Source organism: Panthera leo, chromosome B4, assembly GCF_018350215.1.
Source record: "Panthera leo isolate Ple1 chromosome B4, P.leo_Ple1_pat1.1, whole genome shotgun sequence".
Lineage (NCBI taxonomy): Eukaryota > Metazoa > Chordata > Mammalia > Carnivora > Felidae > Panthera > Panthera leo.
This window is the reverse complement of record NC_056685.1, coordinates 122,002,542-122,028,682: the sequence shown is the minus strand read 5'-3', so window position 1 is coordinate 122,028,682 and position 26,141 is coordinate 122,002,542. Positions and strand designations below refer to the sequence as shown.

Below are 26,141 nucleotides of genomic sequence, written 5' to 3'. Positions count from 1 at the left end.
CAAATGAGGAATTTAAGCCCCAGACTAAGCTATATGACTTGACTAAGTTCAGAAACCTTATCAGAGGAAAACTCATGGGGAACCCAGGTATTGAATTTCTAAAAATATTTTTATTGGGCTGAATTTTTAATCCAGATTTGACCAGGACAGAAACTAATTGTTAAATTTATCTCCGGGACATTTTATATATGGCAAAAATAATCCACTCTGCAGAGTTTGATGTCACAGAGTAATATATCAATCCAGGGTCAAAATATAGGCTATGCACATGAATCTACTCATAATACCAAAGTCCAACAGAGACATTCTCAAATGCTGCACTACTTGTGTTCATCCTACTCTAAGATACGTCTCTACCCCTTTTTCTCTCTGGTGCCACAGACTTTGTTGAGGCCTCTATCACCTTTCCTGGGTCAGAGCAACAGGCTCTGAACTGCTCTCCCTGTTCTCAGCTTCTCAAGCCTTCCCTCTGCTACAAAGTTATCCAACAAAAAGCCTGGCTCTTTACATCACCCCTTGCTTTAAAACCTTAATAAAATCCAAGCACAAAAAGGTTTTCACAATCTGGCTTCAATAGCTACTTCTCACCCCTTGGCATCTGAGAATAGCCACTCTGAATTTATCACACTTTTATGATCACCTGACTTCCTGCCTTGGCACATGACACTTCCTAAACTGGAACGATCTGCCACCCTCACCCCCTTGTCCACTCTAACACTATTGTTCACCTGCAAACTCTTATGATCCGTTCATATGCCAACTTCTTAGTGAAGCTTTCCTTAATTCCTCCATATGGTTACTCCATTCTAACAAACTTGCTTGGCTTAAAGAAAACAAGAGGCCATGGAAACATGTTAAACAAGAGGGTGATAGTGATCAGATTTGCAAATTTAAAGGATCATTCTGGCTGTTATGGGAGCAAGAGCAGATACAGAGAAACCACTTGGAAAGGTGGTCCAGGTGGTGATATCAGAGGTGATAGTGGCCTCAACTAGGGTGGATAATGGATATGGAGAGAAGTATGTCCATAAGATCTGGTGATGGATTAGATGGGATGAATGAAGAGGAATAACATAAATGACCCCAAAGTTTCTAGCATGTGCAAATGAGCAGTATGCCATGTCATTTATTAAAATAAGGATCTGATTGTTTATTTTACTTGTATTTTGGTTTGTTTTTGTAGTTGGTGAAGGTGGGGTAGATCATGAGTCTAGTTTTAGATGTTTAAGTGAAATGCTTATTTAATACCCAAGTAGAGTTATTGATATATGAGAGTTAGGGACCAGGCTTAAATTTGAGATATAATTCTGGAAGCTACTGACATATAAATGGCAATTCTACATGGGACAGACTGAATCTGCTTGGGGAGAGTACATCGAGTGAGAAAAGGAGAGGGCCTGGGACTTGTCTTGTTTTTTCTCCTTTCTTCCCGAGTCAAATTATTTAGAGGGGTTATATAAACATACTGACTCTGTTTTTTTAATTTTTTAATTTAAGTATAGTTGACACACAATGTTACATTAGTTTCAGGAGTACAACATAGTGATTTACCATCTCTACACATTCTTCTATGCTCACCATAAGCATAGCTACCATCTGTCACCATGCAACACTATTATAATATCACTGACTATATTCCCTATGCTGTGTCTTTTATTCCTGAAAACTATTCATTCCATAACTGGAAGCCTTTATCTCCAACTCCCCCTCACCAATTTTGTCCATCCACCCCACCCCTGCCTTTTCTTTAATACTACAAGTCCCTCTTTATTACTCATACATTTTGGCTCTGTTCTTCTTGCTCTATGATTATTATTCTTAATTGGCTCCAAGGTCTCCCAGTTGTCAAAATCAATGGATTTTTCCATTCTCTGTTCTACAGAACCTCTTTGAGGCATGAGATACTGTCAATCACTACCATTTTTTTTAATCTTCTAGTTGTGATTCAAAAATTTTTAATTCCAGTATAGTTAACACACAGCGTTATATTAGTTTCAAGTGTACAATATAGTGATTCAACAATTCTACACATTACTCAGTGCTCATCATGGTAGGCATACTCTTTAATCCCCATCACTTTTTCATCCATCCCTCCTCCCACTTCCCCTCTGGTAAACATCAGTTTATTCTCTATAGTTATGGGTCTGCTTTTTGGTTTGTCTCTCCTTTTCATTTTGTTTGGTTTCTCAAATTCCACATATGAATGAAGTCTTAACGGTATTTGCCTTTCTCTGACTTATTTCACTTAGTATTATACCTCTGGATCCATCTATGTTGTTCCAAATGGCAAGATTTCATTCTTTTTTTATGACTGGGTAATATTCCACTAGACAGATGATAGATAGATGATAGATAGATAGATAGATAGATAGATAGATAGATAGATAGACAGACAACACATCTTCTTTATTCATCTATAGATGGACACTTGGGCTGCTTCCATAATTTGGCTATTGCAAATAATGCTGCAATCAACATAGGTGTGCAAGTATCTTTTCAAATTAGTGTTTTTGTATTCTTTAGGTAAATACCCAGTAGTGGCATTACTGGATAATATAGGAATTCTATTTTTAATTTTTTGAAGAACTTTCACACTGTTTTCCACAGCAGCAGCACCAGTTTGGATTCCCACCAGCAGTGTACAAGGGTTCCTTTTTCTCTATATCCTTGCCAACACTTGTTGATTCTTGTGTTTTTTATTTTAGCCATTCTGACAGGTGTGAAGTGACATCTCATTGTGGTTTTGATTTGTATTTCGCTGATGATGAGTGATGTTGAGCATCTTCTCATGTGTCTGTTGACCCCCTGTATGTCTTCTTTGGAGAAATATCTGTTCATGTCTTCTGTCCATTTTTTAATTGTATTACTGGTTTTTTTGTGTGTTGAGTTGTATAAGTTCTTTATATATTTTGACTACTAACCCTTTATTAGATGTGTCATTTGCAAATACCTTTTCCCTTTCAGTAGGTTGACTTTCACTTCTGTTTATTGTTTCCTTTGCTGTGCAAAGCTTTTTATTTTGATGTAGTCTCAATAGTTTATTTTTGCTTTTGTTTCCCTTGCCTCAGACCTATCTAGAAAAATGTCATTATGGCTGATGTTAGAGAAATTACTGTCTGTGATCTCTTCCAGGATTTTTGATTTCAGGTCTTACATTTAGGTTTTTAATCCATTTTGAGTTTATTTTTGTGTATGGTGTGAGAAAGTGGTCCAGTTTCATTCTTTTGCATGTAGCTGTCCAATTTTCTCAACACCATTTATGAGGAGACTTTCACCCATTGCATTTTCTTGACTCTTTTGTCAATGATTAATTGACCATATAATCATGGGTTTATTTATGGGCTCTCTACTCTGTTCCATTGAGCTCTGGGTCTATTTTTGTGCCAGGACCATACTGTTTTGATTACTACAGCTTTGTAGTATATCTTGACATCTGGGATTGATACCTCCAGGTTTTATTCTTCTTTTTCAAGATTGCTTTGGCTATTTGGGGTCTTCTGTGGTTCCATACAAATTTTAAGATTATTTGTTTTAGTTCTGTGAAAAATACTGTTTTTATTTTGATAGATCTGTTCATCGCTTTGGGTAGTATGGACATTTTAACAATATTTGTTCTTCCAATCCATGAACATGGAATATATCTCCATATGTCTGTGTCATCTTCAATTTCTTTCATCAATGCTTTATAGTTTTTATAGTACAGGTCTTTCACCTCCTTGGTTAAGTTTATTCCCAGGTGTTTTATTACTTTGGGTGGAGTTGCAAATAGGACTCTTTTCTTAATTTCTTTCTGCTACTTATGATTGGATAGAGATGCAATAGATTTCTGTATATTGATTTTGTATCCTGTGAGCTTACTGAATTCATTTATTAGTTCTAGTAGTTTTTTGATGGAGTCTTTAAGGTTTTCTATATATACTATCATGTCATCTGCAAATAGTGAAAAGTTTTACTTCTTCCTTACCAATTTAGATGCCTTTTATTTTTTCTTGTCTGATTGCTGTGGCTAGGACTGCCAGTGCTATGTTAAATAAAAGTGGTGAGAGTGGACATCTTATCTTGTTCCTGACCTTAGGGGAAAAGCTCTCCGTTTTTCACCACTGGCTTGGATATTAGCTGCGGTTTTGTCATATATGGCCTTTATTATGTTGAGGTGTGTTCCTAAACCTACTTTGTTGAGGAATTTTATCATGAATGGCTGCTATACTTTGTCAAATGCTTTATCTGCATATTTTGAAATTATCATATGGTTTTATCCTTTCTTTTGTTGAGGTGATGTATCACAGTGATTTATTTGAATATACTGAACCACCCCTGCATTCTCGGAATAAATGATTGCAGTGAATGGTTTTTTTAAATATATTGTTGGATTCTGTTTGCTAACACTTTGTTGAGGATTTTTGCATCTATGATCATCAGACATACTGGTCTGAAGTTCCTTTTTTTGTTGCAGCTTTGTCTGGTTTTATTATCAGGGTACTAACCATTACCATTCTTAAAAGTCTTTCCTTTTTTTTTTTTTTTTTTTTTTTGACTTGTCATTCTACCATATTCTGATTCTCTTTGCCTTATGTCTCCTCCACTATCTTCTCCCCAACTTTCATCACCTAAGTATGGATGTATCCTACAGCTCGTATATCAAGATAGTTGTTCTTCTATTCCTAAGCCCTTTGGTGATCTTTCAGGGATGAGAGAAGCAAAAAAACCTTCTATGCTGCTCCACCATCTTGGCCCCTCCCTAGCCCTTTGGTGATCTTATCTACTTTCCCAAGATCAATTCTTCAACCATTACTAACATAGATAATGCCCAAATCATTATTACTAGTCTTGCCTTTTACTTTCTCTAATAAAATTGAGTCCTGCATTTCCAACTGCTTTTAAAGGACATGTTATCACCTCAAGAGCAATTCACCTACAAGCAAACCTATATTCTCCCCTAATTCCAAGCTAATTAATTATATAGATTTTTCATTTATAATAATGCTCTGCAACCATTCTCCCTGATACACAGGTCCCAAATCATACATTAAACCAAAAGATGCTTCAAGTTGTTCCTCGCTTCCCACATCTAACAACCTCAAAGTATATTGATTCTCCATTCTCTTCCTACTTATTTTCTTTCCATTACTGTAGCCACTACTCTACACTAGACTTATTATTTTTTAGGTTAGTGAAAAAGTTTTCTAATTGGTTGTTCTGTTGTCAAACGCTCCCCTTTCCATCTGTCTATCCTACCAGTTACTACCAGTGTTATCATCCTAAACTATCACTTGACCACTTCATTCCTCATCTCAGAAACTTAGAACAGCTATTTATAACTATAGGATAAAGCTCAGACCCCTTGGCTCAGTCTTCCAAAATGTGGTTTGATCCTACCTTTCAACTCTAATTCCCACTACTCTCCTACATTAACTCTCCATCCCCCACACAATTTGTGCATTTACCAGTCTGATGCATTGATCTCTCACATCTCAAACAACTTGCTTATTCTTCTTCAAATCCATATACCCTTCAATGGTGAACACAAATATCACATCTTCCATAAATCCTCTGACCATCTCTATCTGGAAATTATTATTTTCTTGTTTGGAACTGACTGTCCCTGCCACTTAGTAGACATTTAACACTCAAGTTTATTTCATTTCCTCAACCATTAGTTCACTCCCTAAATACAGGACTTTACAAAGATTATTAATTGGTTGTCCACTAATAGCTTTGATAAATATTCCAAGAATCGAATTTTAAATTCCAAGTTATTGAAGAATGTTATACTCCTATATTTCCACTGTTAACTATAATCATTATGACATGAGTATTAGTTCAGAAAATAGTTCTAAGAGTCTCCAAATTTTGGAAAGTTAACTATATATATTTACATTCTAAGAAACAAACTTGCTTCCTGTAGTTCTAAAGTACAAAGATAAAGAAGGAAAGGAGTTAGATATTGATGTCACTAAGACATAATATTAAACAATATTTTAATAGAAATGCAAAAAAAAATCTCAGGTTGCAACAAACATCATTAAACAGTTCATTGGCTTGTGATTCATTTGAGATTTCATGTGAATTCGTTCAGATTTCATAGCAACATGATTCCATGTAATAGCAGAAATAATCACTTAAAAGAATGGTGAACGTTTACTATAATCCAACTTAAATCACTAACTTCATATATTCTCAAGTAAGAAAAGCAGCCAGTTTGATAAAAATATGGATTCTCTGGGGGAATACTTATGCTTTTTGCTCACCAGAACCTTGTCAGTTAATCACTTCTATTATATCTCTACCTAAATAAGAAAATGCGTACTTTATTAAATTCTCAGTATCTCTGAGGCCCCAAATCTTTCCCAAATCCTTTGAGACTGTGTGTTTCAGAACTTCAGCAAGCCTCTATGACTCTTTGCCCCTTCAGGCTGTCTACCACATCTGCAGAGCCTGAGGCTTGACCTCATTTTGCTCTGCAGTATTTGATAAGTGAACAATTGTAAATTAGGTGAGATAATCTATTGGGGATGTTTAGAAATCAACTCAAGTTTTTTCTTAATTATTTCACAATGAATCCTTTTTGTATTTGTTTGGTTCTAATATGTTTCCATTGTTGATCATAGACTGGTCCGTAAGATCTTTGAGGAAAAACATTTTTTTTTCTATGTTGTATACCCCTGCCTGGAATATATTCTCCTGTGCCAGATATAATGAAGCCCATGAAGCCACTCAAGAAATAGTCATTAAATGGAATTCTTATCCCTGGAACAAATAAATAGTATCCAAGGAGGATAGGGTCTAAATTATTGGGCTCTCTTTGAAGTGGAAAATTTGTTTCAGAAGTCAACTAGGTAAAGAACTACAGTGGTTCTCCTGGGATGACTTTTGAAATGAAAGCTGACCATGAGGGAGATCACTATGACAGGCCTTAACCCTGTTGGATTTAATCACCTATGAAAGATCTTTCCCTGTTGTGCACATCAGGAGGCTTATAAATTGGATGCAGACAACTCAATTGCTTTCAAAAGTCAGCTCTCTCTGAAGGAATTGGAAAGAACAGTTTCATAATTCCTATAGTAAGAGGAGTTGCCACAGTAAAATAGCAGCAATTGGGGTTAGGTAGGCCCCCTTTCCCATGCAGATTCCCCAGTAAGTGTTTTTGTTTCTTGGTTTTGTTAAAATAAGATCCAAGTTATGGTTTCATAATTTCCCCGTCACTAGCCCTGAAATGAAGTTACTACAGCCCTTAAGCTGGAATGGCTCCACTAGCTGCATAGCAAACTTTTGTCCAAGATTCAAACCAAACTGAATGTTTGAGGGTTTGGGTTGTTTTGAGTTTTCTAAACTTCAAGCTTAAATTTTCATGAACCTTATTGCACTTCCTGATCTTTTCTGGGAGAGAGAGTGGAAAAACTGAACTCTTTGGTGCCAGTGTTAGAAGCAGCCCTCCAACTGTTGTAACTAACTGCATGGAGAAAAGATAGGCCTGGATAGGAATATTGTAATATGGTCAACTCTGGAACTATTTTCTTCTTAATTCTCTCTGAAAACTTCTCTTAAATTCCATTCTCCTAATACCTACCACTTAATTAAAACATTCAGTGGCAAAACTGGAGTGCAATGTCCCTAAAAACCATAGCACAATGATAAAAGCAAGCCAGCAATTTTAGTTCAGAAGTGAAATAAAATAGAAATTACATATTATAACAATAATAAGTATTAAACAAACATACAACATACTACCTCAATGCCATCTTAGAAAAGGAACTGATTGGAAGAAAAAGGAATGTCCAGATATAAGTCTTTAGGCTTGGAAGATTCACTGAATCCTACAGACCCATGGGAACAGAGTAGAATTGTAGGAGGAAAAGAATTTCAAGAAATAAAGGAACTAAGAGAAACAAACCTTCATAGCAGAGCTATTTGGTGCAGTAAGACAATGTAAGCCATGGATCAGACTTAAAATCAAGAACTGTGTCGTTCTCAATTAGTGTACTGCAGTGTATTCCTGGCTTAGGTGGATGCCAGTTCAGAAAACAACTCCATAAATGAGAGCTTCAGAGTTCCATATTGATGGTCCATGTCAAAGAACCCTGATCTTCAAAATCAAGGATGAAAAGGGCAACTATAACCACTGCATCACCAGCACTGTCTCATTTTTTCATCACTGTGAGGGATAATTTGCTCATACAGAAATCCACAGTGGCTAAATATGAAGTGGCATCTGAAGTTGTTTGGCATGAACTTCTGCTTAATAAACAAACACCATATTGACCCAGCCGGAGCTTCTCTCTTAAGAAACATAAAGGGAATCATTTGTAAGCAAGCCAAATTCTGAATGAAATTCTTTACAAGCCCTGCTAAACATCCTTCTTGGAAGTACTAGGACATAGGCCTCCTCACTTCTGATAGAACCCCATAACCAAACATATCTGGACATTTCCCTAAAGAGCTTAACTAAGGCAAGGTTGGTATATACATTTCAGATTCTTAATCTCTCTCTCACCACCAATTTCTAGAGATAAAAAACACTTTTATTCAAATATTTATAAATATTATCCTCAGTATTCACAACTGTCCATAAATAGTCTCTGAAAGAAAGCATGTTCAAACAAAACTGACCACAGGGCAATCATCAGGTGTGGGGAATTCTAGGGTCATGACAAAGGGAAACTGCTTGCTAGTCACAGACAAAACAGGAATGTTAAAAAATCAAGGAAGTAGATCAAATTATGCATCGGTACAGGGTGGGGTGGGGGGATGGTCTCAATCTGGAGCTATGAAATCAATAAGAATTAGTAACAGGATGGCCAGAAAAAAATTTAACTATGTGAGTTGCAAACCTTTTCTTTTAAAGCTACTCCTCCATCAAACTATATTCCCCATATGAATCCTGATATAATTAAAGCAGGTAGGGTGATTTGTTTTGTTTTTAGTTCACTATTTTTCCATAACAAAGTTTAATATGGAAAATTCAGAACACAGATAAACACAAAAGTGAATATGTGTATTTTTAACTACCTATAATCCTCCTACCCAGAAATAACTATTGATACTTCAGTGTATAATCTTTCACACACACACACACACACACACACACACACACACACACAGTATTTTTAAAAGGTAACTAAAAATAGCTTTATAACCTTTCAAAAATAATATATTAATAACATCTTTGCATATACACAAACACATACCTACATCATCATTCTTAGTGACTACATAGTATAGCTGTATTGTAATTTGTTTAGCCAATTCCCTATTTACGGTCACTTAAACAGTTTCTAATTTTTTAAAAAATATTTTTGCATATACTTCTGGGCATTTCCTGATTATTCCCTTAAAAGGACTTCTAGATGTGGAATTGCTTGGTAAAAGATACATATTTTGACATAGATTTCCAAATTACCACCCAGAAATATTATATCAATATATTCTTTTACCAGCAGCATATGAGAGTCTTCATTTACGTATCTCTTCACCAATCCAAGCTTTTATCATTACTCTAAATCATTGCTAATCTAATAGGAAAACTGTAGGAACTTATTGGAGTTTAACTTGCATTTCTTTATTAGTGGAATGACTTGTGCTTGTTTTTGTTTTGTTTTTGTAGTTTTGCTGGTTTACCATACAGAAATCAGATTTAAATATTTACAAAGTTTAGATATATTCTCTAACAGTATACCTTTGGAATTACATACAGGCCTTTTCCTACCATAATATTATCTAACCATTCTCTTATGTTTTCTTCTAGTCCTTTTACAGTTCGGTTTTTCACAATTTAAATATATACTTACACCTGAAATGTGTTTTTCTTTAAGGACTATTAGAGTTCCAACTTTAGTTTTCTCCAAATGGTTAGCCCATTTTCTCAACACGACTCTTTGAGTAAACAACTTTTCCTCATTGATTTGAAGGCAGTCTTTATTCTAAATTCTAATAAATATTTGGGTATATTTGTTTCCATTAAATTAATTTACCTATCTATTCCTGGTTTTGTATATACCACACTATTTAGTTAATTCTTATAACTTAAAAAAATTAATTTATTTTTTTATGTTTATTTAAAGAGAGAGAGCACTAGCGGCGGCGGGGGGGGGGGGAGGGGCAGAGAGAGGGCAGAGTGGGAGAGAGAATCCCAAGGAGGCTCCATGCTGTCAGCACAGAGCCAGTGCAGGGCTCAATCCCATAAACAGAGATCATGACCTGAGCCTAAATCAAGAGTTGGACACTTAACAATCAACCATCCAGGTGCCCTTTGAAAATAAATTTTATTATCTGAAGGTAAGGCCCTATTCAGAATTCTTTTCCTCAAAATGTACAGGCTATTTTCTTAGGTGATCATGTTTTTTAAAAACTTATGATTTTAATTAGAACTATGTTAAAATTTTTAATAATCTAGGGAAAGTTGATATTTTTATAAGCCCTCTCTCTCCATTTGTTCAAGTCTTCCCTTGAATTTCAAAGTGAAATTTATCTTTTGTTTAAGTCTTTTCAAAATTGATTAGTCTTTACTTTTAAGCCTTCTTAAAGTTTGAGTATTCTATAGGTAAAGTATATATTCTAAATATTCTATTTTATTACTCTGATAAATAGGGTCTTATTTTCTATAAAGATATTCACAGTATATAGATGTGTCAAGGGTCCCCAAGACCACCCTCAAGCCCCTTTATTTACTTTAGGACTCCTACATAGGACTCAGAAGTTGTTACACTCATGGTTATGGTTTATTACAGTAAAATAATAAAAAGGAGTAAAAGGAAAAACATAGAGGGCACGACCCAGAGGAAACCCAACTCAAGATTTCAATGTTCCCTCCCAGAGGAATCACATGGGACATACTTAACTCCTCTAGTGGCAATGTGTGACAACATATGCAAAGTGTTGCCAGCCTGGTAAGTTATCCCAAGCTTGAATGCCCTGGGTTTTTTAATTTGGGTTGGGGGGGGGGGGGTCATTCATATAGATATATAGCACTTGCACGATAAACATCAGTTACCCAAGCTCCAGATCCAAGAAACAAACCTTAAATCACATTGTTAGCATAAACTATTTGGACAAACTGGTACAGCATGGCTCAAGGCCTCAGGCATGAAAAAAAAAAAAAAAAAAAAAAAAAAAAAAAGAACACTCTTAATAGAAAGAACATTCCAAGAGCTCAGCTCCCAGGGGCCAGCCAAAGGCCGGCAGTCTTCAAAATGGGCATTTCTTGGGAATGTGCAGGGTTTGAACAACCCAAGCCTGCTGAGTTAATCCTTTCCTGCATAATAGGAGAGCTAATGATTTTGTTTATGGACATTGACTCTAGCTATCATAGTGAATATATTTGTTTCCAATTCTGTTTTGTTGATTTTTGTAGTCTTTCTAGCTAGATGCTCATATCATCTGTGAACAAAGGCAATTTTGTCTCCTCTACTCTGGTAAGTACCAGAATATATTCTGTTTCTTGTTATTAATGCATTTGCTGGAATTTCCAGAACAATGATGAATAACAATGATAACAGTGAGCATTAGCTTTTGTTCCTGACAATAGTTGAAATGTTTTAAGGCTAATTATTTTATTGGTGTTAGTAAGTGACATATATTCTTTTTTATGTTATTTCTGATTTATTAAGATTTTTTTTTTTTCATGAACAGCTGTGGAATTGAATCAATGTTTTTGGGCATTAGTCAAAGCAACCATATCTAAGATACTCAAGAAAACAAATTGTGAGTTAAAAATTTTATATCCAGCAAAATGTTCTTCACTGAGAAAGGGTACAAATGATTTCACAACATGCAAAACCTCAGGAAATATTGTTCCTATGAGGCCTACTAAGGGGCATACCAGAGAATTAGCTTCATACAACCAAAATGACTATAGACATCAACCTAAGTCTAGTAATGAGCATTAAATATAAATGTATATTCATAAAATTAATACTAAAGGAGTGTTAAAAAACAGAAAACAGTATGTAATACTTATATGCTCATACAATGGTAAACTTGCACAACTTCAAAAATGGAGCGGACACATGCAAAAACCAAAAAAAAAGAAAAACCCACCTTTTTAAAAACTTTCTTCATGATATTGGTAGTGGAAGTATTAACAGATTAATATTTTGAGATTATTTAATTTAGGACAAAATACATGAGTAATTATGAGATATTCTAATATCCTCTGTGTCGTTGAGAACTAGGATTTTCAGTGGGAGAGAAAAAGCAGATACAAATACAACACAAAGAGACTGAGTTACAAATTATTATAGTTGAATTTGAACTGGAAGCATTAATATGAGTTCGTCAAACTATTTAACATAATGTGTTTATTTGCTCTATCCACTGGAGAGGCTTAGAAAAAAAATGACGAACCCAATAGCAATGAGAGCTCTGTTACCCAGATTGTAGCACTGAAATTCCAACTCTCACTTCAAGACTTTTGAAGAAATGACAAATTCAGGTCTAGCAAAAGAAATGTATAAGATGAACCGGGAACAATGGACCATACTAGATGGCAAGAAAGCTATCACAGACTCAGGAGCCCATGTAAAGAGGCTCCCCCTGGCCAAAGATGGCACAATTTGAGCTCTAAGTCGTGTAATAATCTCAGTGAATGAAACACAAAAAGTATGTTTAAATTCATGAGTTCATATTAATACTTAGAAAAACAAAAGTAAAAGATCACCTTTTGAGAATGAGAGGGATGCCAATTCATTATTGTGAACACTGAAAATAAGGGGGAAAAACCAAGCATTTATCCTTTATTTCTTATATACAGTGTACCACCAAGAAACAAAATATTAGACAAGAGGAAACATCTCTTATAAAAGTATTTCAAATAATAAATGAAAAAAATGATAAATTAGAATTTCACTTTTAAACCCCCAATTAATTGAGCATCAATACTTGATAATAACATGAATAATTATGTGCTTCTTGATTAAACAAAACAAAAACCTCACTTATACCCTTACTGAAGGGTCAAACGTGAGTTTTATTAAGTCTGTGGATCCTACTACCAACTTGCATGAAATAAGGAGGGCAAATAAGTAGGTTGAACTTCACCATAAGTACATAATTAGTAAAATCCTGACTGTAGGAAATTCTACAGGTCAAATATCTTGGGCTAATCAACAGATAAATTGTGTAAAAAAGAAAAAGATGGAGGGGAAAGCCTATTTTCAAAAACAGACTTCTAAGACAAGTTTTGGGTTTTTTTTTAATGAGTAAGACTAAATTATGGTGTCTAGGTATGCACACTTGAGTATTCAAAGTACATAGAAATTCAAAGAATCCATTACTATAAAAATAATAATAATAATGGTTATTTTTGAGGTGTTAACTAGGAGGTTGAAAGATTGGGCACACAGAGGTTTGTGGAGTGTACAGAAAAGTTTCATTTCTTGAGTGGTTATTTTCTCTTGTAATAACCTATTAAGCTATACATTTGTGTGAAGTTTCCTTCTGTATTTTTGTGTGATTTTATAACAAAATGGCAAAAAATTCCACTAAATATTTGTTAAATGGTCAAATAGCCCTATTAAAATAAGTCCTTAGCAAATGTTGCTGCTGTATTTATTTAAGTTCTAGTTATTTATGTAAATTCTAGTGAGTTAACATATAGTGTAATATTGGTTTCAGGAGTAGAATTTAGTGATTCGTCATTTACATATAATACCCAGTGCTCACCACAAGTGCTCTCTATAACACCCAACACTTATTTCCCCACCCACCCCCCCTCCAGCAACCTTCTCTGTAGTTGAGTCTCTTACAGTTTGCCTCCCTCTTTTTCTCCCCCTACTCCTATGTACATCTGTTTTGTTTCTTAAATTCCTACATGAGTGAAATAATATGGTATTTGCCTTTCTCTGACTTACTTCACTTAGCATAATACCCTCTAGCTCCATCCACATCATTGCAAGTGGCAAGATTTCATTCTTTTTCATGGCTGAATAATATTCCATTGTGTATATACACCACATCTTTATCCACTCATCAGTCAATGGACATTTGGGCTTTCTCCATAGTTGGGCTATTGTTGATAATGCCGCTATTAACATTCAGGGGCATGTGCCTCTTTGAATCTGTATTTTTGTATCCTTTAGGTAAATACCTAATAGTGCAATTGCTGACTTTTTAAGGAACTTCTGCACCGTTTTCCAGAGTGGCTGCACCAGTTTGTATTCCCACGAACAGTGTAAGAGGTTTCCCCTTTCTCCATATCCTCACCAACATCTGTTGTTTTCTGTGTTAATTTTAGCCATTCCGACAGGTGTGAGGTTGTATCTCATCGTGGTTTCTATTTTTATTTCCCTGATGATGAGTGATGTTGATCATCTTTGCAAATGTCTGTTAGCCATCTGGATGTCATCTTTGGAAAAATGTCTGTTCATGTCTTCTGCCCATTTCTTAACTGGATTATTTGTTTTTGGGTGTTGAGCTTGATAAGTTCTTTATAAATTTTGGATACTAACCCTTTATCAGATACATCATTTGCAAATATCTTCTCCCATTCCATAGGTTGCCTTTGATTTTCGTGGATTGTTTTCTTTGCTTTGCAGGTTTTTATCTTAACAAAATCCCAATAGTCATGTTTGCTTTTGTTTCCCTTGTCTCCAGCAACTTGTCTAGTAAGAAGTCGCTACGGCCGAGGTCAAAGAGGTTGCTGCCTATGTTCTTCTCTAGGATTTTGATGGTTTCCTGTATCACATTTAGGTCTTTCATCCATTTTGAATTTATTTTTGTGTTGGTGTAAGAAAGTGGCCCAGTTTCATTCTGCATGCCACTGCCCAGTTTTCCCAACACCATTTGTTGAAAAGGCTATTTTCCATTGGATATTCTTTCCTGCTTTGTTGAAGATTAGTTGACCATATAGGTGTGGGTCCATTTCTGGGTTTTCTATTCTGTTCCATTGATCTATGTGTCTGTTTTTGTGCCAGTAACATACTGTCTTGATGACTACAGCTTTGTAATATATCTTTAAGTCCAGAATTGTGATGCCTCCAGCTTTGCTTTGCTTTTTCAAGATTGCTCTGGCTATTCAGAGTCTTTTGTGGTTCCATACAAATTTTAGGATTGTTTGTTCCAGCTCTGTGAAAAATGCTGGTAGAATTTTGATAGGGATTGCACTAAATCTGTAGATTGCTTTGAGTAGTATAAATATTTTAACAATATTTGTTCTTCCAATCCATGAGCATGGAATATTTTTCCATTTCTTTGTGTCATCTTCCATTTCTTTCATAAGTGTTCTTTAGTTTTCAGAGTACAGATCTTTTACCTCTTTGGTTAGCTTTATTCCTAGGCATCATGGTTTTTGGTATTGCTGTCATATTCTAAAATGAGAAAACTGAACAAATGAAATAATTCGAGTTTTCATGATGTCATCCTTCATCAAGTGGCATTAATCATTCATGCTAGTGTAACATTACCCTGTATTAATAAGGAAACCACATAATGAACTTCTACCAAAGATAGGTAAATGTGATTAATTTCAGTAAGATTTACTGGGTGCCTACTACGTGCTTGATTTTTCTTTCCTGAGTGAACAATACTTCAGGTCATGGGAAATACTTGACTAGCCAGGGTCAAACAAAATGTACCAAAAATATTTCATTACCTCAACCAGTTTTTCCTTTATAAAAGTAGAAAGTGTATTTTTCTTGCTTTCCATATAGCTACATTTAAGTCATATTCATAAAAGTGGACTCATGAGCAATTTCACACTCTTAATAACAGTAGTTTTTCCACCTGCCCACAGTTTACCAACAATAATATGTGCTAGACAGTGAGCAAGACTGTAAGCTATCAACATAATATCTATACCCCCAATTTTCTTTACTTTTAATACTATTTGGGGTGCCAACTAGATCTACCTAAAAATTACTTCCTGGCTTCCCTTGCAATAAGGAATGATTTTGTGAGAGGTAGATAGACATACCTTGTGTGGCTTCAACTGATGTGTGCTATATTTTGCCTCCCCCCCCCCCCCCACCACCTCTTTTCAGCCAGAAATACAGATATGATGACTAGAGTTGCAACAACTACCATAGTGATGTTGGAGATGGAAGCCAGTACTAAGTATGGCCAAGAACAAAGAGAGAACCTAGTTTCTGGTGACATCATGGAGCCACCACACTGGCTGTGCTCTGATTATTCCCAAACTCCTCTTTGCATAGGAAAACTAATCTCCCAATTTATTTGCCTCTATTGTGAATCTGTTACTCCACTAATTATTAACCAATGCAATAATTCCTTTGATTATTATGGGTACTGGCAGTGTCAGTGTCTAACAATAAAAAGCACACACAGACATACCACCTAGAGAAGTCTAAAGGAGGTTACAAAAATCAACAACAAAAAGAAAATTCTCAGAGGTGTGAATTACACTTCATACCCCCTTCCATATTAAAGGAGAATTTCTAGGACTTAACAGCACAAGCAAGACTTGCTGATTTGAAGGGAAAAATGAAATTAAAATAATAAACAATGATAAAGTGCCAGTCTCCATGGCACTTCTAGAACTTTCTATGGAATGTTATTGGCAACAGCAGCGGCGGCAGCAGTATTGAAAACATTTATGAGGCATCTGTACAACTGCAAATTACACAGAGGTAAGCAGTGTTTGAATCAATTTGACTGCTTCCTAAGGAACAGTCATATATGTACATCACAAAGTATGAAGAGCTTCAAAGACACAACGATTGCCATTAACAAGAAAAATATACTTCTTGGCAACTACCAGGACACATCATTTCTTTCCATCATTGGCAAGATCTTGGCTGGAATTCTTTTGGATCAGCTACTGTTCAATGATGGCAACTGTGTACTCTCAGAATAACTGTGGCTTTCAACCACAGGGCAACTGACATAATCTTTGCTCTATGTCCGAAATAAAAAAAATACAAAAGGCAGTCTGCATATTACTAAATTTATTAGCTGCACAGAAACTTTTGACACTACATGTATACCTGAAGTATAGGTATACATACTTGGGGATATAGTAACTATACATTACTATGTAACTTTTTGTGCCTATTTTGTAAGGATCTAAGAAGTTGGTGAGACTGTACATACTCGTTAATTAACCAGTGGTTGTTTAAACAGCTACTTTATATCCAGCATTATGTAGATTATAGCTATTTGTATGATTGACTATTTAATGAGTATCTCTCCCATTAGAATATAAGCTTCATACGGAAGGGCCTGAGGCTATCCTGCCAACTACTGAATTCCTAATGGCTAGCACAGTGCCTGGCATGTATTATCAGATACACAGTAACCATCTGTTGAATGAATAAAAGCACAAGAGAACTACAAAACACAATCCTTATACTTTCCCTGGGGAGACAAAACATAAAATAACTGTTACCTTATTATCTAGATCAATCTTCACAGTCCCCACTGTGTAGGGCAGTGCTGTCCAGTAGAATTGTCTGCAATGATGAAACGTTCTATAACTGCACTGTTCAAAATGATAGTGACTAGCCATGTGTGACAACTAAGCACTTAAAATGTGGCTAGTGCAACTACACTATAGTACCCTTTATTCATCTTATGCTACATAGCCTCATTTGCTTTTTATCAAAATTTCAGTTAAGAATTTTTTTGGAGTTTTAGGGGCACCCGGGTGGCTCAGTGGGTTGAGCATCCGACTCTTGATTTCGGATCAGGTCATGATCTCAGGGTCATGGGATTGAGCTCCATATCAGGCTACATGCCAAGTGTGGAGCCTGCTTAAGATCCTCTCTCTCTCCTTCTGCTCCTCTCCCCCACTCACGTGCTCTCTCTAAAACTAAAAGTTAAAACATATATATATTTTTTTAATTTGAAAAAAGAACTTATTGGAGTTTTAAGTAGAGAATGGGGAATCCTAACTTATGGTTTTCCATTAAAGTGTCTCTTTGCCACCACTATCACTGCCCCCAAAATATACACAACTAAAAGAAATCTAACAAGACGTTTAACAGGTTGTTTACCTGGGAATTCCACTCCACAAAGTTGTAAAGAAAGGGATTAGAGAGTTTAGCCATTTTTGACTACATGGAGAATTAACAGCATTTCAAGTACACAGTACTAAATACTAAAATCAATCAGTCTAAACCAAGCATTTAGAATACTGAAAAATCCACAGAAATATTATCTCCACAGTGTTAGATAGGCAGACCATATCTCAGCAATCTGGGTGGCTCACTGGACTGTCACATTGCAGAACATTCATTGAATTATTCAATATACATTTATTGAGTGCTTACTATGTGCCAAACACTATTTAAAGCCTTGGGGATATAGCAATGAACAAACTGATAATATCCCTGTCCTCATGGAATTTACATTTTGCTGGACAGAGAAAGCCAGTCAGCAAAGAAATAAGTAAAATAGCATGTCAGGTGATACTAAGTTCTAGGAGAAAATGAAAGTGAGGAAGAGGGGCAGGGCATAACAGGAAAGGGCTGTGTAGGGAAGACCTTACTAAAAAGATGACCTCTGAGACACAACTTAGAAGGTAAAGGGGCAAGCTGGCAGATACCTGGGGAAAGAGAGTTTCAGGCATGGAAACCACAAGTTTAAGAGACAGCAAATAGGCCAATGTGCCTGGAGCTGAGAGAGCAAGTTTAGAAGCGCAAAAGAGGACATCAGAAAATCAGAGAGACCATCAGATCAAGGAGAGGTTTGGACACCACGATGCAGCCTGAAGTTTTTGGACATTTTTGAATTGACAAGTGAAGTGATTTGACTTGCATTTTCAAAGGTTTTGAAAAGACTGCTGGTGGGGGCAGGGGGAAAAATGAAACAAAACAAATTCCCCTGTCCTCAGTTAGCTTACATTCTAATGACCAGAAGCAGGTATTTCTCAATCGCAGAAATAACTTTTCTTAACTCAGTTATTTATATAACTGAATTTTGGAAGAAGAGGAAATAGCACAGTGAGCTTACATAACATGGTCACGTGTATGTAATACCTTATTTGGAAAAAAGGGTCTGTGCAGATGTGACTAAATTCAGGATCCTGAGATGAATAGATATTCCTATATTATCCAGGTGGGCCCCAAATGCCATCACATGAACCCTTAGAGGTAAGGAGCAGAGGGATATTATGGACAGATACACAGAGGAAAGACACAGAGAAGACCTTATGAAGACAGAGACAGATGCAGCCAGCCACAATGGCAACAGCCACCAGAAGCTAGAAGAGGCAATGAAAGATCTTCCCTAGAGCCTCTGGAGGGACTGTGGCCCTACATACAGCTTGATTTCAGATATCTGGCCTCCAGAACTGTGAGAAATAAATTTCTGTAGTTTCAAACCATCAAATTTATGGTAATTTGTTACAGCAGCCCGAGGAACCTATCATACTTTGTATTGTCTGTCATCTTGATTAACAAAAATGTATTCATACATTTACCTCTTATTTAATGAAAGTCTACTATATGCCAGATTCTGTTCTTAATACCAGGGTTAAGAAGGTAAATAAAACAAAGTCCTTACCCTCCTGGACACTGGGGAAAATGGGCAATAAACATATACACAAATAAGATAATTTTAGAAAAAACAAGCAAAGTAAAGAAAATGAAAAGATGAGATAGAATACAGAATGACTTAGAAGAGGGCTCCTTCAGGCAGTGGAATCAAGGAAGCATTCTCAGAAATCATGCCACGTGAGCTGAGCCTCAGGATGATGAGGGATAAATGCCCATACAAATAATAGGAGGAAGATGCTCCTGACAGAGGGAACAGAGTAGGGCAAAGATCTAGAGCCAAAAATGTTATCTTGGCATATCAGAGGAACAGAAAGAAGGCCAATATGGCTACACAGTGATCAAAGACTGAGGGAGAGAATAGTAAAAAAACTTAGCAAGCAAGACAAAGGCCAGGCGACACAGAACATTTGTATCAATTATCTACTGCTATAATAATGCTGTGTAACAAACACACACAAAACTTTATGTTTATATAGCTTGTGCTTCTAGAATCAGCTGAAAGTCTGTTAGGCAGCTCTACTGACCTCAACTGAACTTGCTTTAATGTCTGATGTTTGAATGGGTATCTGCTGATCTAGGAAGGCCTCAGCTGTAGCAAGGCTCTGTTCCATGTGGAACTCTCTCCAGTGGGCTAGCAGAGGAATGTTCTCCTGGTGATGGCAGAGGTTCAACAGAGAATCCTTAATGTGCAAGACTAGTTAAAGTCTCTTCTTGTGTAATATCTGCTAACTTCTCATTAGTTAAAGCAAGTCACTTGACTGAGGTCAAAGTCAAGGAGTGGGCAGGTCACCCTGCCCACAGTGGGAAGACAAAGTTACATGGTAGGGACACAGGGAATGATAAACAATTGAAGTCATCAAGACAAGTTTCTGCAGATACATAAGGCCTTGGTAAACTAATGAATGTAAGAAACAATTATTTTCTAAATAATAATGTAATACAAATGTTGTAGGAGTTCAGAAAAAGGTATTTGACTATAATACTCAGAGAAAGCTACAAAAGAAGAGTCTTGAAAGGTATTTTAGTTTTAGATGGGCAAAGGGACAAGATGAGGGAATTTTAAGAGCAGAGAATAACATGAACAAAGTCATGATGGTAGAAAAGAGCACTGTATTTACACAGAATGAAGACTAGCATGCATACCAATATCAAGATGTTTCCATCTGATCCCATCTCTATCACAAACAGAAGAAAATGAAGTAGAACAAACGAATCTCATATGCATCCTACATAATAGAAACCAAAATGTTTTGAGAGTCTAGAGTTCTCAATGTGATAATCAAGAATGTCTGAGGGCTGAAGACAGCCATGAGAGTACAAACATAAGATTCCAAACATGTGCAACAATGAAGTCTCAATGCAGTATTTACCATAATGGTGAAGAAACCTGAAATTATGAATCAATGTATACAATACAACAATCCTTTTTGGTAACCCAATGTTGAAAGCTATCATCACATTGTTATTTTGGAAGCATGCTATCAGATGACTCCAAAATTGCCAAGAATCAAAACAATATCCAAGAATTTTCTTTGCAAGGCAACTGAAAAATTTGGCCACAAACATAATCTCAAGCATGTTCATGTAACTCTTGATGTTACTTATATCTTGATTCACGGCATTAAGGTTTTAAGGCAATTCTCAAGAATTTTCTAAGCTCTAAAAACTGGTAATGTGTAATTCACTAGAACAGGCTCTTCATTTGACTCTTTAAACAATTTTATTAATTCTGCTTATATGACACTAATAGCAACATCATCATCCAGTAATGAGATCCTGGGAAACAGCCAGTCCACCAGTGTTCATAGACAGAGATGAATTAAAATCTTCATACATAAATAAAAAAGAGGAAACCTTATGCAAGGCAGCCCCATAATTCAAATACATATTATAGAGATATAAATATTTAAATCAATTAGCAGCCGTGACAGAACAAAGCTTGAGGATACCAATGTTTCTACTCATTTGGTCTCATATTCACTGGGCTAATTTCAGTAGAGCATCACCAACTCTCCCATCTTCCACCTACCATCCCACAAATCCATTACATTGAGCATGGTGACAAGATACCCTACCCACCCACACTGTATCTGCAAAACTGAAAAGCTTTATAGCCTCTACAACCCTCAGCTGGGCCCCATATCATGAAGAATCTCTAGGCCTGAGAATCTCTATGAGCCTGAGCCTGTGTGCTGGGAGCCTTGTATCTCTCCCAAACCCTCAAATTACAGACAGACTTAAGTTGATTCTTGAAAAGCTTTATAGCCTTCACAGCCCTCAGCTGGGCCCCATATCATGAAGATCTCTAAGCCTAAGAATCTCTATGAGCCTGAGCCTGTGTGCTGGGAGCCTTGCATCTCTCCCAAGCCTTCAAATTACAGACTCAAGTTTATTCTTCACAGAAAAACTAGAATCAACTCATCAACTAAATTCAAACTCTTAGAGGTATAACCTCTCAATTCCACTGCTGCATTCTGAGTGGCCTAAATGCCCACCAGGAGCTACCCTTTCCTGTCTACTACGTAAACACCACACACAGAAACACCATCCTCTTCTAAGAAGTGCTAGGACTAAATCTCTTGCCAGCCAAATCCACCTTGCCATATACCCTGCTGTCCTTGTTCTGCACCCAAATGTGAGCCCTCCAGTCATCCATCTTTCCCACACTGTCATCTCCAAACAGCTCTGTGCTTTCTCTTCTCTCCCTCTCCAATTTGTACTACACTTTCTGGGTAATAAACATACTTATACCCTCCTCCATTTCACTGATATTTTAACACCATACATACTTAAGGGTTGGAAGGGGAATGAATATCCTTTTTATTTCACACTGTCAATAACATGTGAAACCTTCTGTTATTTGAGTCACACAGATTCAGCAATGACACTTCTTTCTCTTCATTATCATCATGATATAATATCTTCCACCTTTAAATAGAAATATTCCCCTGGTGCCACATCCTCTTCTATCCACAGCCCAATTTTTCTGCATTCCTCAGCATAAATTGTTGGCATTTTGTTTATATTTAACATCTCCACTTACTCTCTTCCAATTCTTTCTTAAATCCTCTCCTACCGGGGTTTGGTCTCTACCAGCATCATTGAAACTTCATGTAGGTCACCAAGGACTATCCACACGGCCAAATCAAAGATGAATTCTCAGTTCTTATCTTACTCACCCAGTTGCATTTGGCACAGCTGATCACTGTGCTTGTCTGCATTTATTGAGATGATCATGTTTTTACTCCTTTATTAATTTAATGTGGTAAATCTGATTTATTTTTGAAAGTTAAACCAGTCTACTTTCCTGAAGTAAACCTCACCTGGTCAAGAATTATGATTCTTTCCACATAACTAGCTTCTACTAGATAATATTTTGTTTAGAATTTTTACATTTAAAAAAAAAAATTTTTTTTTTTACATTTATTTATTTTTGAGAAACAGAGTGAGACAAAGCATGAGCGGGGGAGGGGGGGGGGCAGAGAGAGAAGGAGACATAGATTCCAAAGCAGGCTCCAGGCTCTGAGCTGTCAGCACAGAGCCCGACGCGGGGCTCGAACCCACGAACCATGAGATCATGACCTGAGCTGAAGTCGAACACTCAACCGACTGAGCCACCCAGGCACCCCTAGAATTTTTACATTTTTGTTTATGAGAAGGATTGGCCTACAATTTTTTCTTATTGTAATATCTTTGTCAGGTTTTAGTGCCAAGTTTATGCTAGACTCAAAGTAAGAGCTGGGGAAATAGCAGGATTCAGAGAAACAGAACCAAACATGTATACATACATACATACATACATACACACACACATATATAGGATTTGTTATAGGGATTTGGTCTCCTGCAATTGTGGAATCTAACTGGGCATTCTCCATAAGAGTTTAGCATCCAATACTGGAGTCCCCAGGGCAGACAGTTGGGAGGGAAGATAGATGTAAGGAAGAACAGGAGAAGCTGGAACCCACACACATGAGTTGAAAACAGTGAAAACAGACTGAAACTCATATCTGATCTTGCTGCATCTGATATGTCCTGTAGGAAAGCTAGTGCCCTTTATCACAGAACTAACACACACACACACACACACACACACACACACACACACACGCACACGTCCCAGGAGTTAGAAAAACTGAAAGTGAAAAAGTCAGTTAGAAAAACTGACTGCTGCCTAAGCCAACCAGATGAGCCAGCAGGTAAGCAGCATAATGTGTAAGCTAAATGAATGCTGATTCACACTTCTGTCCTCTAAATCTCTTACAAAATGTCTCTTGTGGCCAACTCCAACTAGAAACATACAGATAAAGGGAAAGAAATTTTGGAAAATATAGTTCAGCCTAGGTAAGGTGATAGATTACAAAGCTACCACAGAAACTGTTTCCTCTTTTTCTATTGTCTGATAGAATTTTTGTAAGATTGCTATTATTGCTTGGAAGAATATACCAATGAAGCCATTTGGGCCTGGAGTTTTCTTTGAGACAAAGGGTTTTAATTTATGGATTCAATTTATTTAGTAGATACAGAAATGTTTAGATTTCCTATTTCTTGTGGCAGTCTCAACGTCTTTTTTTCCTACAGCATTTGTCTGTCTCAGGAGTCAGCAAACTATGTCCCTCAGGCTATCTGTATTTGTACATAAAGTTTTATTGGGATACAGCCATACCCAGTTTTGAATGATTATGCACAGCTGCTTTCATGCTGCAAAGGCAGAGCTGAATAGATGTGACTATACAGTCCCCAAAGCCTAAACTATTTACTATCTGGCCTTTTGCAGAAGGAGTTTGCCAATCCCTCATTCATCTCACCTAAATTTATTGGCAAAAAGTTGTTTATAATATTCACTTATTATCTTTTGTAATATCTGTAAGATCTATAGCAATGTTCTCTTTTTACATTCCTGGTATTAGTAACTTGTGTTTTTTGTCTTTCTTGAATGGTCTTGCCAACAAGTCATTAGTTATTATTCTTTTAACTTTGTAAAAATTTTTCTATTCTATGACTGCCTTCTATTTTATTGATCCCTATTCTTATATTTAGTAACCTCTCCCTTTTATTTTCTTTGAGTCTACTTTGCTGTTCTTTTACTAATTCCTTAAGACATAAGCTTAGATAATTAATTTTTCAATTATTTTTATTTTCTAAAATACGCATTTACAGCTATATATTTTCTATAAGCACTGCATAACTAAACCCCATCTTTTGCCACATTTTCGTTATCCTCAGTTCAAAGTATCTTCTAATTTCTATTGCATTTGCCTTCTTGAACCATACATTATTCAAAAGTGTGTTGCATAATATGTAAATATCTGTAGATAGCCTTAACTATTTTTCTATTAATAACTTCTGGTTTAATTCCAGAGCGATAAAAGAATGTACACTACAATTTTATAATTATAAACATGAAATAAAATATCCAAAGCAGTTTTGAAAGTGAACCAATTTGCGCCACTTATACTCTTGACTCCAATATTACTATAAAGCTATAGTAATCAAGATAATATGGTACTGCAAAAAGAATAAACAATTGGATCAATGAACAAATTAGAGGATCCCAAAATAGGTATGTACTTTTGGTCACTTAGTTTTTAAAAACAGCACCAAAGCATCACAATGAGGGTAAGAAAATCTTTTCAACAAATGGTACCTAAACAGCCGTATATCCATATATAAAAAGGAAAATAAAACCCTACTTCATACTCACATCACACACAAAAACTAATTGGAGGTGGACCATAGACCTAAATGTAAAAGCTAAAACCATAAAGTTTTTAGAGGAAGTATAGGGGAATATCTTTGTGTCTTGAGGTAAGCAAAGGTTTCTTAGGACACAGAAAGTAATGATAAAGGAAAGAACTGATAAATTTTATCAAAATTAGAAACTTCTGTTCATCTAAACACCCAACTAAGAAAATGAATAGTCAAGAGAGAAAAAAAATACATACATACACACACACACACACACACACACACACACACAAACACAGAGAAAAAGATTCGAATTTAGGATATTTAAAAACTTGTTACAACTCAACAATTAAAAAAAAAATCCTGGGGCGCCTGGGTGGCTCAGTCGGTTGAGCGTCCGACTTCAGCTCAGGTCACGATCTGGCGGTTCCTGAGTTCGAGCTCCGCGTCGGGCTCTGGGCTGATGGCTCAGAGCCTGGAGCCTGCTTCCGATTCTGTGTCTCCCTCTCTCTCTGCCCCTCCCCCGTTCATGCTCGGTCTCTCTCTGTCCCAAAAATAAATAAACGTTAAAAAAAAAAATAAATAAATAAAAAAAAAAAATCCCTCTCACAAAAAAAGAGCAAAAGATTTAAACAGACACCTCACAAAACAAGTATGTGAATAGCTAATAAGCACATGAAAAGTGCTCAGCATCATTAACAGAGAAATGCACATTAAAACCACAATGAGATATCACGTTCATCTATTGAAATGACTAGAATTAAGAAGACTGACAACATCAAATGTTGGTGAGGATGTGGAGCAATTGAAGCTCTAATAAATTCTTGGTTGAAGTGTAATATGGTAGAATTACTTTAAAAAAACAATCTGATAATTTCTTATAATATCAAATATACATACCCTATGACCCAGCAATTCCATTCCTAGGTATTTACACAAGAAAATAAAAACATGTCCACAAATAGACTTGTACAAAAATGTTCATAGAAGCCTTATTTATAACAGCAA

The 26,141-nt window shown here is 36.2% G+C and overlaps 1 protein-coding gene across 3 annotated transcripts in view; it reads right to left on the bottom strand.

Moving 5' to 3' along the window:
• LOC122224997 (PARP1 binding protein) overlaps positions 1 to 26,141 on the bottom strand; it is a 118,834-nt gene that overhangs the window by 22,529 nt on the left and 70,164 nt on the right. For 2 of the 3 annotated variants that reach the window (XM_042947534.1, XM_042947537.1), the window contains one exon: positions 17,336 to 17,399. The exons of the other annotated variant lie outside the window; for it this stretch is intronic. In XM_042947534.1, the coding sequence (XP_042803468.1) occupies positions 17,349 to 17,399 (51 nt within the window). In that variant the 3' untranslated portion in view covers positions 17,336 to 17,348. The remainder of the gene's footprint in view (positions 1 to 17,335; positions 17,400 to 26,141) is intronic. 3 annotated transcript variants of the gene reach the window in all.